Source organism: Mobula birostris, chromosome 4, assembly GCF_030028105.1.
Source record: "Mobula birostris isolate sMobBir1 chromosome 4, sMobBir1.hap1, whole genome shotgun sequence".
Classification (NCBI taxonomy): Eukaryota; Metazoa; Chordata; class Chondrichthyes; order Myliobatiformes; family Myliobatidae; genus Mobula; species Mobula birostris.
In genome coordinates this window covers 200,379,801-200,396,308 of record NC_092373.1, presented here as the reverse complement: position 1 = coordinate 200,396,308, position 16,508 = coordinate 200,379,801, and the positions used below count along the sequence as shown (strand labels likewise).

Genomic DNA, 16,508 nt, shown 5'->3' with positions numbered 1-16,508 from the left:
TAGGGACCCATGGCATCAAAGAGATTGGGAACCCCTGGTTTAGAGGGATATGGACCAAATGGTGGTAAATTGGACTAGCCAAAGGGTTTCTTCTGCTGCTCTGTGAGTCTATGAATCTAAGTAATAATTATATGTTGGCATTTTTGGTTATAGGAAGCTTTCAGAAGCTAGTGGGAAAGAAAAAAAGTGAAATAGAAAAGAGAAGGTCACTGTAACCTCAAGGATTCATAGTGTGTCTATAATAAGCTGAGGTAGGGGGTGAGGGGGGTGTTAGGGTTAGTGAACTGGGGAAGGGAACACTTAGCTACCGTGAGTGAGCCCATGCAGCCGACAGCATGGTAAACCACCTCTGTAGCAGACAGACAAGTTTTCCGTCCCAGTACGTCAGAACTGAAAATGGTCTCTTCAGGCACACCCCCAACACTGGAAGCTGATTAGCTTGTGATACATCACTGGGTGTTTCCCCGCAGCTGAAGCAAGCTTAGACCCAACCTCCCACCCCGTCTGATTTCACCACTGTGGCACAACTTGCATAAAGAGGAGCCTTTTAGAGAGGAGAGCCCTCTCCTGGTTTCTCTGAGGCAATCAGACTGCAGACTTAGCAGCACGTCGTCAAGGAGCGGTGCCTAACCTACCCAGAATGCTGCAGTAAAAATGGCCGTTTTATAAATAACCTAAATACACACACACACACATACACTCATGCACACAACCACACCCAGTTTCCCTATAAATATAGGTCAGCACAGAACAGTTCTTTTCATGAGTATAAAAATAAAGCATCTTTAGTCTTCAGAAAACAGAAACCCAAGCACACAAACTTTTATCTGTGGCAGCCAGCGGGCTGTTGATGAAGGTCCTTCAGGCTCTGGCTGGCCTCTGGTGGCGAGTTCGCCTTGTCCTTTTAGTCACTGTGGTGTATTTGAAGGGTTTATGATGCTCCTCCTTATCCTTGGGAAGCCTTTTCATGAAGTGGACCTCCCTCTGGTTCTGCTCCGTCTTGGATCCCTTTCTCGGCCGCCCTTTCCTGGTGAATCCCAGGTACCACCCCTTGTACTTGGCGGACATCAGCGCTGTGTAGTTATTTTCCAGCACCTCCTCAATGAACACACATTCCCGATTCTTCCCATTGACCTGCAAAAGGAAAATAAGTTTGAAATCACAAAGGGAGAAGGGGAACGGTAATGGAACCACTGAAGGAGGCCCTTCGGCCCTTCTAAACACAAGAGATCCTGCAGATGCTGAAAACCCAGAGTAACACACACAAAGTGCTGAAGGAACTTGGCTCCATTATGGCCACTAGTCTCCCCAGCATCAAGAAGATTTTTAAAGGGTAATGCCTCTAAAATGCAACAACCATCATTAAGGGCCCCCACCACCCAGGAAATTCCCTTATTTATTTATTTATTTATTTATTGATTGATTGATTGATTGAGCTACAGCGTGGAATTGGCCCTACGAGCCCTTTGGGCCTCGCTGCCCAGCAATCCCTTAATTTAATCCTAGCCGAATCACAGGACAATTTACAATGACCAATTACCTACCAACCAGTATGCCTTTGGTCTGTGGGAGGAAACTGGAATCCGGAGCATACGGAGGAAACCCACGTGATCATCGGGAGAACATACAAACTATTTACAGGCAGTGGCAAGACTTGAACCCAGGTAATTGGTTTTGTAGAGCATAGTACTAACCACTACACTACACTGTTAGATTAGATTAGATTAGATTATGAGGACACTCAGTCCTCGTTTATTGTCATTTAGAAATGCATGCATTAAAAAATGATACAATGTTCCTCCGGTATGATATCGCAGAAACACAAGACAGACCAAGACTAAAAATGACAAAAACCACATAATTATAACATATAGTTACAACAGTGCAAAGCAATACCATAATTTGATAAGAGCAGACCATGGGCACAGTTAAAAAAATGTCTCAAAGTCCTGATAGCCCAACATCTCACGTAGACGGTAGAAGGAAGAAAACTCTCCCTGCCATAAGCTTCCAGCGCTGCAAACTTGCCAATGCAGCATCTTGGAAGCACCCGACCACAGTTCGACTCTGAGTCCATCCGAAAACTTCGAGCTTCCGACCAGCCCTCCGACTCTGAGCACCGAGCACCATCTCTGCCGAGTGCTTCGACCCCGGCCGCCAAGCAACAGGCAAAGCCGAGGATTCGGGGCCTTCCCCTCTGGAGATTTCGGATCACACAGTAACCGCGGCAGCGAAAAAGGCATTTCAGAAGTTTCTCCAGATGTTCCTCCATGCTCTCACGTCTGCCTCCATCAAATCAGAATTGTGCACGGCACCCTACTTGACAGATTACAGATATTCATCACCGGAGAGGCCGCGTGTGCTGCCTCATCTTTTCCCCACTTCTTGTTGCTACCATCAAGGAGGACGTACAGGAGCCTAAAGACACACCTACATACATATACACATATATGTTTTATTATATATAGAACAGTGCAAAGGTTTCAGGCGCATATTTTAAAAATTTGTAAAGTGAAGATGCTTTCAAAAATAATGAAATGAAAAATTTCTAAATATCAAAAAAATTACTGTAAAGAGCAGTAAACAGTAAAAAAAACTAAATCGAATCAATATTTGGCATTCCCCCCCCCCCCCAGCCTTTGTCTTTAAAACTGCATCAATTCTCTTCATGCAGTTTTATACGAAAACTGGTAGGTTGCCCCAAGCATCTTGGAGAATGTGCCACAGTTCTTCTGTAGACTTTGGCTGTCTCACTTGCTTCTGTCTCTCCCGGTAATCCCAGACAGCCCCGATAATGTTGAGATCAGTACTCTGTGAAGCCCGTACCATCTGAAATCATATAAAAAGTCTAGGGTGCCTTAGACTTTTGTATAGTACTGTACATATTTCTCAATATAATTTATAGTTTTTAAAATCATTATGTATTGCAATGTAGTGCTGCCACAAAACAATAAATTTCATGACATTTGTTGGTGATACTAAACCTGATTCTGAGGTCAGTAAAGGAATAACTAGTCAACATTTCTGGTTGAGATCCTTTATCACGTGTAATGAAGGGTCTCAGTCTGAAGCATTGATTATTTATCCCTTTTCCATGGATGCTGACTGACCTGCTGAGTTCCTTCAGCATTTTGTGTGTTACTCCCTCAGCCCTTTGCTCCATGCTGGCCAAAAGCAGTGCTCCATTCTGTCTCCATTCCTCTGTCCAAGCCTTTATTCAGACCAGCTTTATTTGCCACACGTACATCGAAACATACAGTGAAATACATTATTTGCGTCAATTCAAACCAGCGAGGATTGAGCTGTGCAGTCCGCAAGTGCCGTCACGTTTCTGGCGCCAACAAGCTGAAATGGCTCAGTTGAGAGAGTGTTAGACTGAAGATCTAAAGGTCCTTTGTTCATTTCTATGTTTCAGCACTGATTCTTAGGATGGAAGGGGAAGTATTTCCAGGAAATAAAAGACTATAAAACCATAAGATGTATAAGGAGCAGAATTAGGACATTCAGCCCCTCGAGTCTGCTCTGCCATTCCATTATGACCTATCCCTGATCCCACTCAACCCCATACACCTGCCTTCTCACCATAGCCTTTGATGTCCTGACCGATCAGGGAACTATCAGCTTCCACTTTAAATATACCTGTGGACTTGGCCTCCACCGCAGTCTGTGGCAGAGCATCCCACAGATTCACTACTCTCTGGCAAAAAAAAATTCTCCTTTCTAAAAGGTTGCCCCTCAGTTTTGAGGCTGTGCCCTCTAGTTCTAGACACCCCTCTCCACATCCACCCTGTCTAGACCTTTCAACATTCAGTAGGTTGCAACAAGGGGGAGCTTCTTCAATGAGATGGTGGTGAGAGTGTGGAATGAGCTACCAGCAGAAGTGATGAATGCAGCTTCTTTTTCACCATTTAATAGAAGTTTAGATAAGGGCGTGGTTGGGAGGGTATGGTACAGGACTCGGCAGAATAATCGTTCAGCGCAGACTAGATGGGCTGAATTGCTCTATGACTCCATGGCCACAACTTACTAACCGTAACGCATACGTCTTTGGAAACGTGGGAGGAAACTGAAGCACACGGAGGAATCCCACGCAGTCATGGCAGGAATATTCAATCTCCTTACAGACAACGGCGGGAATGGAATCCTGATCTTGCGAGTGTCAGGCTCAGGTTTCTGGTAGTGAAACCAGAACAAAACATCTGTGTATCTATTGATGCACAGTGGAGTGTATCCTGAAGGCTTGCGTCACGGCCAGGTATGGAAACACCAAGGCCCAAGAATGGAAAAGCCTACAAAAAGTGGAGGGTACAGCCCAGTCCATCACCGGCAAAGACCTCACCACCACTGAGCCCATCTACAGGGAATGCTGACACAAGAAAGCAGCGTCCATCATTAAAGACCAGACAATCCATGTGGTCTTATCGCCTCTACCACTGGGTAGGATGTACAGGTTAAGCCCCACATCACCCTGTTCAGGAACAGTTATTATCCTTTATTCAGCAGGCTCCTGAACTGGCAAGGATAACTTCACTCACTTCAACTCTGAACTGATCCCACAACCTATGGACTCATGTTCTAAACTCATGTTCTCAGTATTATTTGCATCTATCTATCTATTATTACTGTATTTCAACAGTTTGTCTTCTTTAGCACTTTGGTTGTTTTCCATTGACTCTATTGCATTTTGTTGTTCTACTCTGAACGCCTGTAAAAATGGATCTCAGAGTAGCATATAGTGATATGTACAAACTTTGATAATAAATTTACTTTGAACTTTGAACTGAGTGATCCAAAGCTTCTGATCTACCACCGAGCCGTGACTCGCACTGAGACGTGTTCAGCTGAGGTTGCCGAGGGCTTGAGGGAGCGGGAGTGAAGAGGGCAGAGGGAGCTGATTCCTGCTGGGAGTTAAGGTGGAGCTGACAATCTGAGCAAATCAGGGTCTGTGGAGATATGGTGACAAATGGACAGGCAGCCTGCTTTACTATTATTCACTTGGGGAACGTTATCGGTTTTAAAGGAGGTTGTAGAGAGGAAATTGGAGGACAGGGGAAAAACTACGTCATAGCCACATGCCTTCTAATCATGACTTTGGCTTAATGGTGAACCCAATAGTATCAAACCTTTGTGCAAATAGTTTTTTTGATACAAATATGATCTCAGTGTATCAAAGTTCATGTAATGCATTCCTGTACGATATTTGAATTTCCATTGTAGTATTGTGACGGAGCTTAGAGAAACGTAGTGAGGTACAGGAACTCTGACAACTGTACACTCAGTGGCCATTTTATTAGGTACAGAAGTGGAATCCGGTGTGGTTTTCTGCTGCTGAAGTCCATTCACTTCAGGTTTCAGCGTATTGTTCAGAAACGTTCTTCCGCACACCACTGTTGTAACACATGGTTATTTGAGTTACTGCAGCTTGATCCAGTCTGGCCATTCTCCTCTGATCTCTCCCGTTAACAGGGTGTTATCTCCCACAGAACTGCTGCTCACTGGATTTTTTTTTGTTTTTCGCACCATTCTCTGTAAACTATTGAGCAGGGCTTCCCAACCTGGGATGCATGGACCTCTTGCTTAATGGCATTGGCCCATGGCATAAAAAAGTTTGGGAACCTCTGCTCCAGAGACTGTTCTGTGTGAAGATCAGCAGTATCTAGTACACCCAAACCACCCCATCTGGCACCAACAATCATTCCACAGTCAAAGTCACTTAAATCACATTTCTTCTCCATTCTGATGTTTGGTCTGAACAGCAACCAAACCTCTTGAGCATTTCTGCATTGAATTGCTGTTACATGAATGGCTGGTTAGATATTTGCATTAATGAGCAAGTGTAAACACTACATTCTGAGTGAACTACGTTTCAGAAAACCCATTAATATACCATAAGACCATAGGACATAGAAGCAGAATTAGGTAATTCTCTCCATCAAGTCATCTCTGCCATTCTATTATGGCTGATCTATTATTCCTCTCAACCCCATCTCCTGCCTTCGCCCTGTAACTGATGACCTGACTAACCATGAACCTATCAACCTCCACTTTAAATATACCCAATGACTTGGCCTCCCTGGCTGCCTGTGGCAATGAACTCCACAAATTCATCTCCCTCTGGCTAAAGAAATTCCTCCTCATCTCTGTTCTAAATGGATGATCTTCTATTCTGAAGCTGTGCCCTCTGGTCCTAGACTCCCCCACTATAGGAAACATCCTTTCCACATCCACTCTGTCCAATCCTTTCAATAGTCAGTCAGTTTCAATGTGATCCCCTTTCATTCTTCTATGCCCTAGCAGGTACAGGCCCTGAGCCTTCAAACGGTCCCCATACGTTCCTTGAACTTATTGGCATTTTAACATGGCAGGACTAGGTGTTGGCTATTAGATTGCCAATTTTTGCCAGATGAAGTATGTGGAAGGCATGAATGAGGATCATTTTTGAGGATTCCCTTTTCTTTCTTCTGTCTTCTGGGAGAAGATACAGGAGTTTGAAAGCACGGACGATCTGACTCAAAAATGGCTTCTCACCCACTGTTATCAAATGCTGCGGAGAGCATTTGAGTGGGCACGTGGCCAAGTGATTAAGGCACTCGACTAGCAACCTGAAGGTCGTGTGTTCGAGCCCCAGCCGAGGGAACGTGTTGTGTCCTTGAGCAAGGCACTTAATCACACATTGCTCTGCGATGACACTGGTGCCAAGCTGTATGGGTCCTAATGCCCTTCCCTTGGACAACATCGGTGTCGTGGAGAGGGGAGACTTGCAGCATGGGCAACTGCTGGTCTTCCATACAACCTTGCCCAGGCCTGCGCGCTGGAGAGTGAAGACTTTCCAGGCACAGATCCATGGTCTTGCAAGACTAATGGAGAGCATCCAAACATGCTACATTACTGTGTGGTTCGGACACCGCCCTGTGGCTGACACCAAGACTCTACAACAGGTGATTAAAACTGCCCAATGCATCACTGGCACCAGCCTACCCAACATCAGGGACATACATACTAAAAGTTCAAGGAAAAAAGGCCAGCAGTATTATAAAGGATCCCACCCAACCTGCTTATGGACTGCTTGACCCACCAGCGTCAGGGAGGAGGCCACACAGCATCCACACCAGGGTCATCACACTCAAAAACAGTTACTTTCCTCAAGCCATTGGGTTGATCAGCACCTTCACCATCACTACATACATACTATGTCACTTCATGTACTTACAATCAGTCTATGGAAGGCACCATGCTATTAGAGCTCAGGGCGTCGGAGTTCAGAGTTCAATCCCATCACCCCCTGTGAGGAGTTTGTATATCCTTCCTGTAGAGTGTGTGGGTTTTCTCCAGCTTCCACCCACAAAGACGTACTGATAAGGAGGTTAACTGCTAATTGTAAATTGTCTCATGATTAGATTAGGATTGAATTGGGGGTTACTGGGTGGTGTGGCTCAAAGGGCCTGTTTGGCACTGTATCTCTGAATAAATAAATGTAACAGTTACTCACAAACTCCAATGATCCTGCAGATACTGGAAATTCAAACTAATGCATACAAGGTGCAGGAGGAATTCAGCAGGTCATGAAGCATCTATGGAAGTGACTCGGGTTTCTGGCTGCGACCCTTCTTCAGGACGGAGAAGGAAGGGGGAAGATACCAGAATAAACAGGTGGGGGAGGGAAGGAGGCTAGCTGGAAGGTTATGGGTGAAGCCAAGTGAGTGGGAAAGGTCAAGGGCTGAAGAGGAAGGAATCTGATCGGAAAGCAGAGTGGGCCGTCGGAGAAAGAGATGGAGGAGGGGACCCAGGGGAAATAATAGGCAGGTGAGAAGATGTAAAAGGTCAGAGTGGAGGAACGGGGGGGGGGGGGAAATCTAGGGAACAGATGTGGCGGAGGCAAAGAAACTGAGAAAAGGGAATAGCATTTTTACAGGAGATAGGGTGGGAAGAGGTATAGTCAGGATAACCATGGGAATCAGTAGGTTTGTAAAATAATTTGGTTGACAGCTACTTGTATATTGTGTTTTATAGGATTGTTTTTATTGTGTTTTTTAAATGTGCTCTTTGTGCTTGTTGATTTTTTTTTATGTTGCATTGGATCCGGAGAAACTATCATTTCTCCTTCACACTGAATAAAGACTCTCAAATCTTGAAAACTCTGAACCCATCATCTCTTTCACATTACCTTCCCAGTGGTGCCTGCCACGTTCAAACTCATAATTCCCCCTCCTCTTTGATTCTTGTCGGTTTAGCATTTCCATTGTCATTCCTACAGTGCTTTGCACCATTCCATAGTCTATCTGCTCTTTGCTGTGTTTAGTGTTATATTTATTTTAACCGTTTACACCATGTAGTCGGTGAGCTTCATTGTGCCCCAGTGTACTTGACATTAAAACAATCTGCGTATGAAATGCTGTAACTATTCCACAAGATGTGGGCCAACGTAGCAAACTCAGTACCAAGGGAGGTCCAAACATTCGCTTGTGCCACCTGAGATTCCTAGGAGTGAGCGTCACCTATATCCTGTTCACCAGTGCCTTTACTTCCTCAGGAGGCTAAAGAAATTCAACATGTCACAGAATAACACACAGAAAATGCCAGAGGAACTCGCAGGTCAGGCAGCGTCCTCGGAAATGAATAGATAGTCGATGGGGCACAAGCACAAAGAGCACATTTATATAGATAGTCGATATTTTGGGTCGAGCCTCATCTTCAGGACTCACATGGGGAACTTCTCAAGGGGGTGGTGTTGCTAAAGGACATTGAGCAAGGCTATCAAAGCCTGCAGCAGGATCTGGAATGGCTGGAAAAATGCGCTAAAAAATGGCAGACGAACTTAATGTAGACAAGTGTGAGGTGTTGCATTTTTATAGGACCTAAATAGTGAATGGTAGGACACAGAGGATTGCAGTAGAACAAAGGGATCTAGGAATACAGGTCCATAATTCCTTGAAATTGGCATCACAGGTCGTAAAGATGCCTTGATGAAAGATGGCGGCGCGACACAGCTCGCAGCGGCCACTCCGGTGGTGATGTCTGTTATTTGTCAAGTGGGGTGCTGTGCACAATCCTGATTTGATGGAGACAGATGTGAGATCACGGAGGAACATCTGGTGAAACTTCTGAAATGCCTGCTTCGCTGCTGCTGCTACTGTGCGGTCCAGAATCTCCAGAGGGGAAGGCCCCGAGTCCTCGGCTTTGCTTGTTGCTCGGCGGCCGGGGTGGGGTCAAAGCGCTCGGCAAAGGATGGTGCTCGGAGAGGCTGTGTCAGAGGGGCTGGTTGGAGGCTCGAAATTTTTGGACGGACTCAGAGTCCGCTGCGGTCGGGTGCTTCCAGTGGTGCTGCATCGGTGAGTTGGTGGCGCTTGGAGGTTCATGGCAGGGAGAGTTCCTCCCTTCTACCGCCTGCGTGAGATGATGAGTCTATTGGGACTTTGAGACTTTTTTTTACCATGCCCATGGTCTGCTCTTTATCAAATTACGGTATTGTTTTGTACTGTTGTAACTATATGTTATAATTATGTGGTTTTGTCAGTTTTAGTCTTGGTTTGTGCTGTGTTTTCTTGTGATATCATTCTGGAGGAACGTTGTATCATTTTTTAAAGCATGCATTTCTAAATGACAATAAACGAAACTTGGTAATTAAAGAAAGCTTTTGGCATATTGACCTTCATAAATCAAAGTATTGAGTACAGGAGTTGGGATGTTACGTTGAAGTTGTATAAGATGCTGGTGAGGCCTAATTTGGAGTTTTGCTCACCTACCTACAGGAAAGATATCAATAAAATTGAAAAAGTACAATTTACAAGGGTGTTGAGTTATAGGGAAAGGCTGAACAGATGACGATTTTATTCCCTGGAGTGTAAGAGAATGAGGGGAGGTTCAATGGAGGTACACAAAATTATGAGGGGTATCGATAGTGCCACAAGGCTTTTCCACTGAGGTTGGGAGAGACTAGAACTAGAGGTCATAGGTTATCTGTGGAAGTTGAAATGTTTAAGGGGAAGAATAGGTGGATCTTCTTCACTGAGAGGGTTGTGTGAGTGTGAATGAGCTGCCACTGGGATTGATGGCTGTGGGTATATTTAAGCATTTAGGAGAAGTTCGGATAGGTATATGGATGGGAGTGCTATGGGGGGTATATGGCCCAGGTGCAGGTGGGACTAGCAGCTCGGCATGGAGTAGATGGGTCAAAAGGCCTGTTTCTATGCTGTAGTGCTCTATGACTAACAGTTTGGCATGCACTACATGGGTTGAGACGGGCTAGATGCAGTGTTCTATGACTCAAAATTGCCTCTGTGTTTCCTGGAATGTGGAATAGTTCGCCACAGAAAGAGACCATATTCACAACAGGCTGGAGGAACTCAGCAGGTCAGGCAGCACCCGTGGAAACGATTAGTAAACGTTTCGGGTCGAACCCTTCGTCAGGACTGTAGAGGGAAGGGGCAGAGGTCCTATAAAGAAGGTGGGGGAGGGTGGGAAGGAGAAGGCTGGTAGGTTCCAGGTGAAAAACCGGTAAGGGGAAAGATAAAGGGGTGGGGGAGGGGAAGCAGGGAGGGGATAGGCACAAAAGGTGAAGGAGGAATAGGGGAAAGCTCAATGGGTAGTAGAAGGAGGCGGAACCATGAGGGAAGTGGTAGGCAGCTGGGGGAGGGGGCAGAGTGAAACTGGGATGGGGGAAGGGAGAGGGAGGGAATTACTGGAAGTTGGAGAATTCAATGTTCATACCAAGGGGCTGGAGACTACCTAGACGGTCATCTGCAGAGTATTTTGTGTTTAAGAGACCATATTTTATATTTCCTCTTGTGGAAACACCTCGTCAGTCCTGTTTGCTCTGCAGACCTCCATAATACACTTTATACTCAGTGATCACTTTATTAGGAACACTTGCACACCCGCTCGTTAATGAAAATATCTAATCAGCCAATCGTGTGGTAACAACTCAACGCACTAAAGCATGCAGACATGGTCCAGAGATTCAGTTATTGTTTAGACCAAACATCAGAATGGGGAAGAAATGTGATCTAAGCGATTTTGACCGTGGAATGATTGTTGGTGGCAGATGGGGTGGTTTGAGTTTCTCAGAGACTGCTGACCTCCTGGGATTTTCATGTACAACTGTCTCTAGAGTTTACAGAGAATGGCACAAAAACCAAAAACACATTCAGCGAGCTGCAGTTCTGTGGACAAAAATGCCTTGTTGATGAGAGAGGTCGGACTGGTTCAAATTGACAGGAAGGCGACAGTAACTCAAATAACCACGTGTTACAACAGTGGTGTGCAGAAGAGCATCTCTGGACACACAACACATCAAACCTCGAAGTGGATGAGCTACAGCAGTAGAAGACCATGAACATACAGTCAGTTGCCACTTTATTAGGTACAGGAGGTAAGTAATTAAGTAGCCCTGAGTGTATATTCTCTGTCAAGCTTTGTGGGACATCCCAAGGGTGTGAACATCATGACAGAAATGCAAGTCTTTGCTCCGTTCTTCCATGGTAAACATTTTTGACGCATTTCATTTCTGCCTGTGCAGCGCCATCTCCAGTCACGCACCACAGAGCTCAGCCCTCAGTTAGCTGAAGGCACTAGAAACACGGCCGTCACATTCAGCGGCTGCTTTACTCAGGCTCCCCAGGTGAGCAGCTGAGTCAGGCTAAGTAGTCATTACTTATTGCTGGCGTGACAGCAGAAAAACCTTTGTTGGGTTGCAGAGGTTGGCTTGGCGCCAATGTTTGTGTTTGGCGGCCGTTGTGAAATTCCCTAGTGCGTGACTGTATAGGGCCTCGGCAGCTTTTATTGAGTCATAGAAAAGTACAGCACAGAAACAGGCCCTTTGGCCCATCTTGTCCAAGCCGAACCATTTAAACTGTCTCCTCCCATTGACCTGCACCACGACTATATCCGAATTTCTCTTAAATGTTGAAATCAAAGCTGCATTTACCACTTCCACTGACAGCTCATTCCACATTTTCATGACTTTCTGGGTGAAGATGTTTCCTCTCATGTTTCCCTTAAACTTCTTACCTTTCACCCCCTGGTTGTAGTCCCAGCCAACCTCAGTGGAAAAAAGCCTGCTTGCATAAACCTTACCCATAGCCCCCATAATTTTGAATAACTCTACCAAATCTCCTCTCAGTCCCTTGTCCTAAAGGCTGCCTTAGGTCTTCTGCTTCCTCGGGACACTGCCCGTTCCGATGGTGGATTGCACTGATACGCAGGGAATCAAATCGCCCTTACCACTGCGTTTCAGAGGACATTAAGAGCATCGTTGGCATGGCTGCTTCAAATTGCCTTTCACTCGTTGTCCGGCGGAGGAAAAGTAGAGCTCAGTGCACCTGAGAAATCTGCTGCGGCCCCTCCGATTTGTTGAGGAACTGTCCAGTCCTTCAAGCTTCTAGACTTAGCCAGCTCCATCACAAGCACTAGCCTCGCGTCACCGAGAGCGCCTCTAAAAGGCGATGCCTCAAGAAAGCAATAACCATTATTACGGACCCCCAGCACACAGGACATGCTGTCTTCCCATTACTCCCATCAGGCAGGAGGTACAGGAGCCTGAAGACACACATTCAACAATTTAGGAACAGCTTCTTCCCCTCAGATTTCTGAATGGACATTGAACCTTTGAACACCACCTCACTATTTTTGCTTTCTTTGCACTACTTATTTCATGGTTTTAAAAAAATATATCTTATTGTAATTTATAGTATATTTTATGTTCAGGTATTGCACTGAAATGCTGCCGCAAAACAACAAATTTCACAACTTATGTCAGTTATATTTATCCTGATTCTGATTACTGGTACTGTAAAGTGATCATACTAATTGCTGCACTACTATACAGCACCGTCATTCTGTATCTAATTCAATTACTTTTAGAGGTTTACTAGCGTACTTATGATATTTTCATAATACTCAGTTCAGTGTTTCGAACATGTCAATCAAACCGTGAGAGTGTGAGGGGAGATTTATTCTGTGTCTGAACTGACCTGTCCCTGTCCTGGGAGTGTGAGAGTGTGAGGGGAGATTTATTCTGTGTCTGAACTGACCTGTCCCTGTCCTGGGAGTGTGAGAGTGTGGGGGAAGATTTATTCTGTGTCTGAACTGACCTGTCCCTGACCTGGGAGTGTGAGAGTGTAGGGCAAGGATTATTCTGTGTCTGTGTTGGCGCGTGGCCAAGTAGTTAAGACACTCGTCTAGTGATTTGAAGGTCACTAGTTCGAGCCTTGGCTGAGGCAATGTGTGTGTCCTTGAGCAAGACTCTTTAACCACACATTGCTCTGCGACGACACCGGTGCCAAGCTGTATGCGTCCTAATGCCCTTCCCTTGGACAACATCGGTGGCGTGGAGAGGGGAGACTTGCAGCATGGGCAACTGCCAGTCTTCCATACAGCCTTGCCCAGGCCTGCACGCTGGAAACCTTCCAAGGCGCAAATCCATGGTCTCATGAAATGAACAGATGCCTATATAAATTCTGTGTCTAATCTGAGCTGTTCCTGTTCTGGGTTTGTGTGAGTTTAGGGTGCAGAGGAGATTTATCTGGATGTTGCCTGCATTAGAGAACATGGCTTATGAGGATAGGATGAGTGAGCTGAGGCTTTTTTCTTTGGAGTGAAGGAGAATGGGAGGTGACTTGATAGAGGTGTACGAGATGATAAGAGGCATAGATCGAGTGGATAGCCAGAGACATTTTCCCAGTGCAGAAATGCTAATACAAGGGAGCATAATTTTAAGGTGATTGGTGGAATGCATGGGGGGATGTCAGAGGTATGTTTTTTCACACAAGGGGTGGTGAGTGAGTGAAACATGTTGCCGGGGTGGAGATAGAAGCAGATCCATTAGGGACATTTAAGAGATTCATATATAGGCACATGGATGATAGAAAAATGGAAGGCTATGTGGTGGGGGGGGGGGTGAGAGGATTAATTTTGGAGTAGGTTAAAAGCTCAGCACAAAATAGTGCTGCTGAAGGTCCCGTACTTTGCAGTAATGTTCTATGTTCTAACATCGTGAGCTGAAGGGCCAGTAATGTGCAGTAATTCTGTTATCTGTGAATCTCAAGCCAGAAACCAGTCTAAGAAGGTTATGTACCCTTGAAAGTGGCTTCCAACACATTGTTCTGATTGGTTGTTGTTAGTCTCCGCTGGGTCCCAGCCAATCAGGTCGCTGAGTAACCTAACCGGTCAAGATGGCGCCTGCCACCGAGGGAAAGGCCTGCCACCATGGGCAGTGTAAACCAGGTTCTTTGCATTGTGGATATGAACTTGGACTATAGACTATTTTTCAGTCTTATAGTTTTTTATGTTTTGTGTTTTGGGTCGGATCTTTCTCATTTTTGTGCGTGGGAGAGGGAGATTTAGGGGTCAATGTGCCTGTTCTGCTTTCGTTCATTTTTTTGTGCGTGGAGGTGGGATTTGGGGGTTGCTGATCATGCTGCCATTCCTTTCTTTCTTGGCTTCATGGCTATCTGGAGAAGAAGAGTTTCAGAATTGTATACTTTGATAATAAATGAACCTTTCAACCTTTGAGTGATTCCACTGGCCCATATCCCTGGTTATCAGTCGTTGTGAGCATTGGTTCCTCGGCTGTCCACAGCTCACCCCTCGGCCCTGACCCTGCAGACGCAGAGCTTTGTAAATTACGTCCAGTTCAATAGGCTTGTCAATAGAGTCTTCCACTGAGAACCAAGCTTCTGAGAATTCTCCTGTTTTCTTGTTTGGTACTTTGCCAGGATTTTCGTATTTTCCCCAGACGAACTTGTGCCCTTCTTGGTCTTCATGTATTGAGATGAGTGACAGAGGATTGTGCCTTCTTACAGCTGGCTGGTGTTCATGTCGTCCCGTGCATAGTATTCTCCAAGTCTGTCCTACATTCTCTATAAGTACGTGCATAGGACAGTTTTGGAGTGTTATGGGCCACACACAGGCAGATGGGACTAGCTCACTGGGTAACAAAGTCAGCCTGGAAGAGATGGGCTGAAGGGCCTGTTTCATGCTGTACGACTATGCCACTCTTTGTTTCATACAGTAGAGCTGCTCCTGATTGTTCTGATAAAATGCTGATGAAGGCCCTGACTGCCTTTACCTCAGGTATCTCCACAGTAGTGGTGACGGCCATCAGTTCACCCCCAAGGTGGAAGGTGAACGTTTGCCCCATCAAGTTCATCTTCTTTGTTTCTGGTGGCTCACTGAACATCTGTAACTCCTGTAAAACCATGCCGGAAATCTTGGACATTGTCGATATTGAGTACTCGATCACAATGGACAATAAGATATAGAAGCAGAATTAGGCCAGTTGGCCCATCAAGTCTGTTCTGCCATTCCATCATGGCTGCTTCATTATCTCTTTCAACCCCACTTTCCTGCCTTCTCCCCGTAACCTTTGACATCCTTACTAATCAAGAACCTAGTGGCACCAAATGGCTGCTTCTTCGAGCTCATCTGTGGAAATAGCTTAAATTCCTCTCTTTAACGTCTCACTTTCCCTTTTCAAGGTGGCTGGAGTTCTGTCAAAGTCTGTGATCTGCAGCTGCACTCAAACTCCAGTTTTTCACAGCCGATGAGTTCCTGCTCCCGGAGCTCACCAATCGGCCATTTTCAACATCTCCAGGAGCGACCTGGAAGACACATGCCTTCAGGATGTGGATCCGTGTGGTGCCGTGGATGACTGATTCCTTGCCAGTGTCACGTGCGAAGGAACATCAGAATTTTGTGGCAGATACAGCAGATGGAGGTTCCCGTACTCGAGCGATCACTCCCTCTCTCTCCTTCTCTCGATGGTGGGGAGAGCTTGCTGCTGATTCTTGAGTCGGATAATCTCAGAATAAAAAGCGACGTGACAGATTGTAACACCATAACAGTGACTGCTTGTTAGTCTCACCTTTTGCTCTCTGTCCCTTGTTAGTGAGAGAAAGAGAGAGCGTGGCATGTCGAACTGTCGGGTAAACAATAGTTTTTGTTGACTGCAGATCACAGTCTCTCTTTGGGGGCTTTGCTATTGCTTGTTTGGTGGGTGGTGGGTGCTGATGAATGGGTGGGGGGGAAGAGGGGAGGTTGATGCTTTGTTGCAGCTTATGAGTGGAGAGGACAGGGGGTTTTGGGGTACTAACGTGTTTCTGGTCATTCTTTGAGGTTCTTTTTTCGTGTATGTCTGTAAAGAGTAAGAGTTTCAGGTTGTATACTACATACATTCTCTGATATTAAATGGAACCATTTGAACCTATCAACCTCCACTTTAAATATACCAAATGAATTGGCCTCCACAGCTGCCTGTGGCAATGAAATCCACAGATTCACCAGCCTCTGGATAAACAAATTCCTCCTCATCTCCATATTCTGAGCTTGTGTCGTCTGTTACTAGACTCACCCACATTAGGAAAGATCCTTTCCACATCCATTCTATCTAGGCCTTTCAATATTCGGTATGTTTCAATGAGATCCTCCCTCAGTCTTCTATACTCCAGTGAGTACTGGCCCGGAGCCATTAAGTGCTCCTCCTACATTAACTCTTTCATTCACAGGACCATCCT

General features: G+C 45.6%; 1 protein-coding gene across 1 annotated transcript in view; it reads right to left on the bottom strand.

Annotated features, from left to right (window-relative positions):
• Window positions 1–861: 861 nt before the first annotated feature.
• Window positions 862–16,508, bottom strand: part of fgf24 (fibroblast growth factor 24) — a 156,261-nt gene continuing 140,614 nt past the window's right edge. The window contains exon 5 of the mRNA XM_072257015.1: window positions 862–1,134. Coding sequence (XP_072113116.1) covers window positions 862–1,134 — 273 coding nt within the window. The remainder of the gene's footprint in view (window positions 1,135–16,508) is intronic.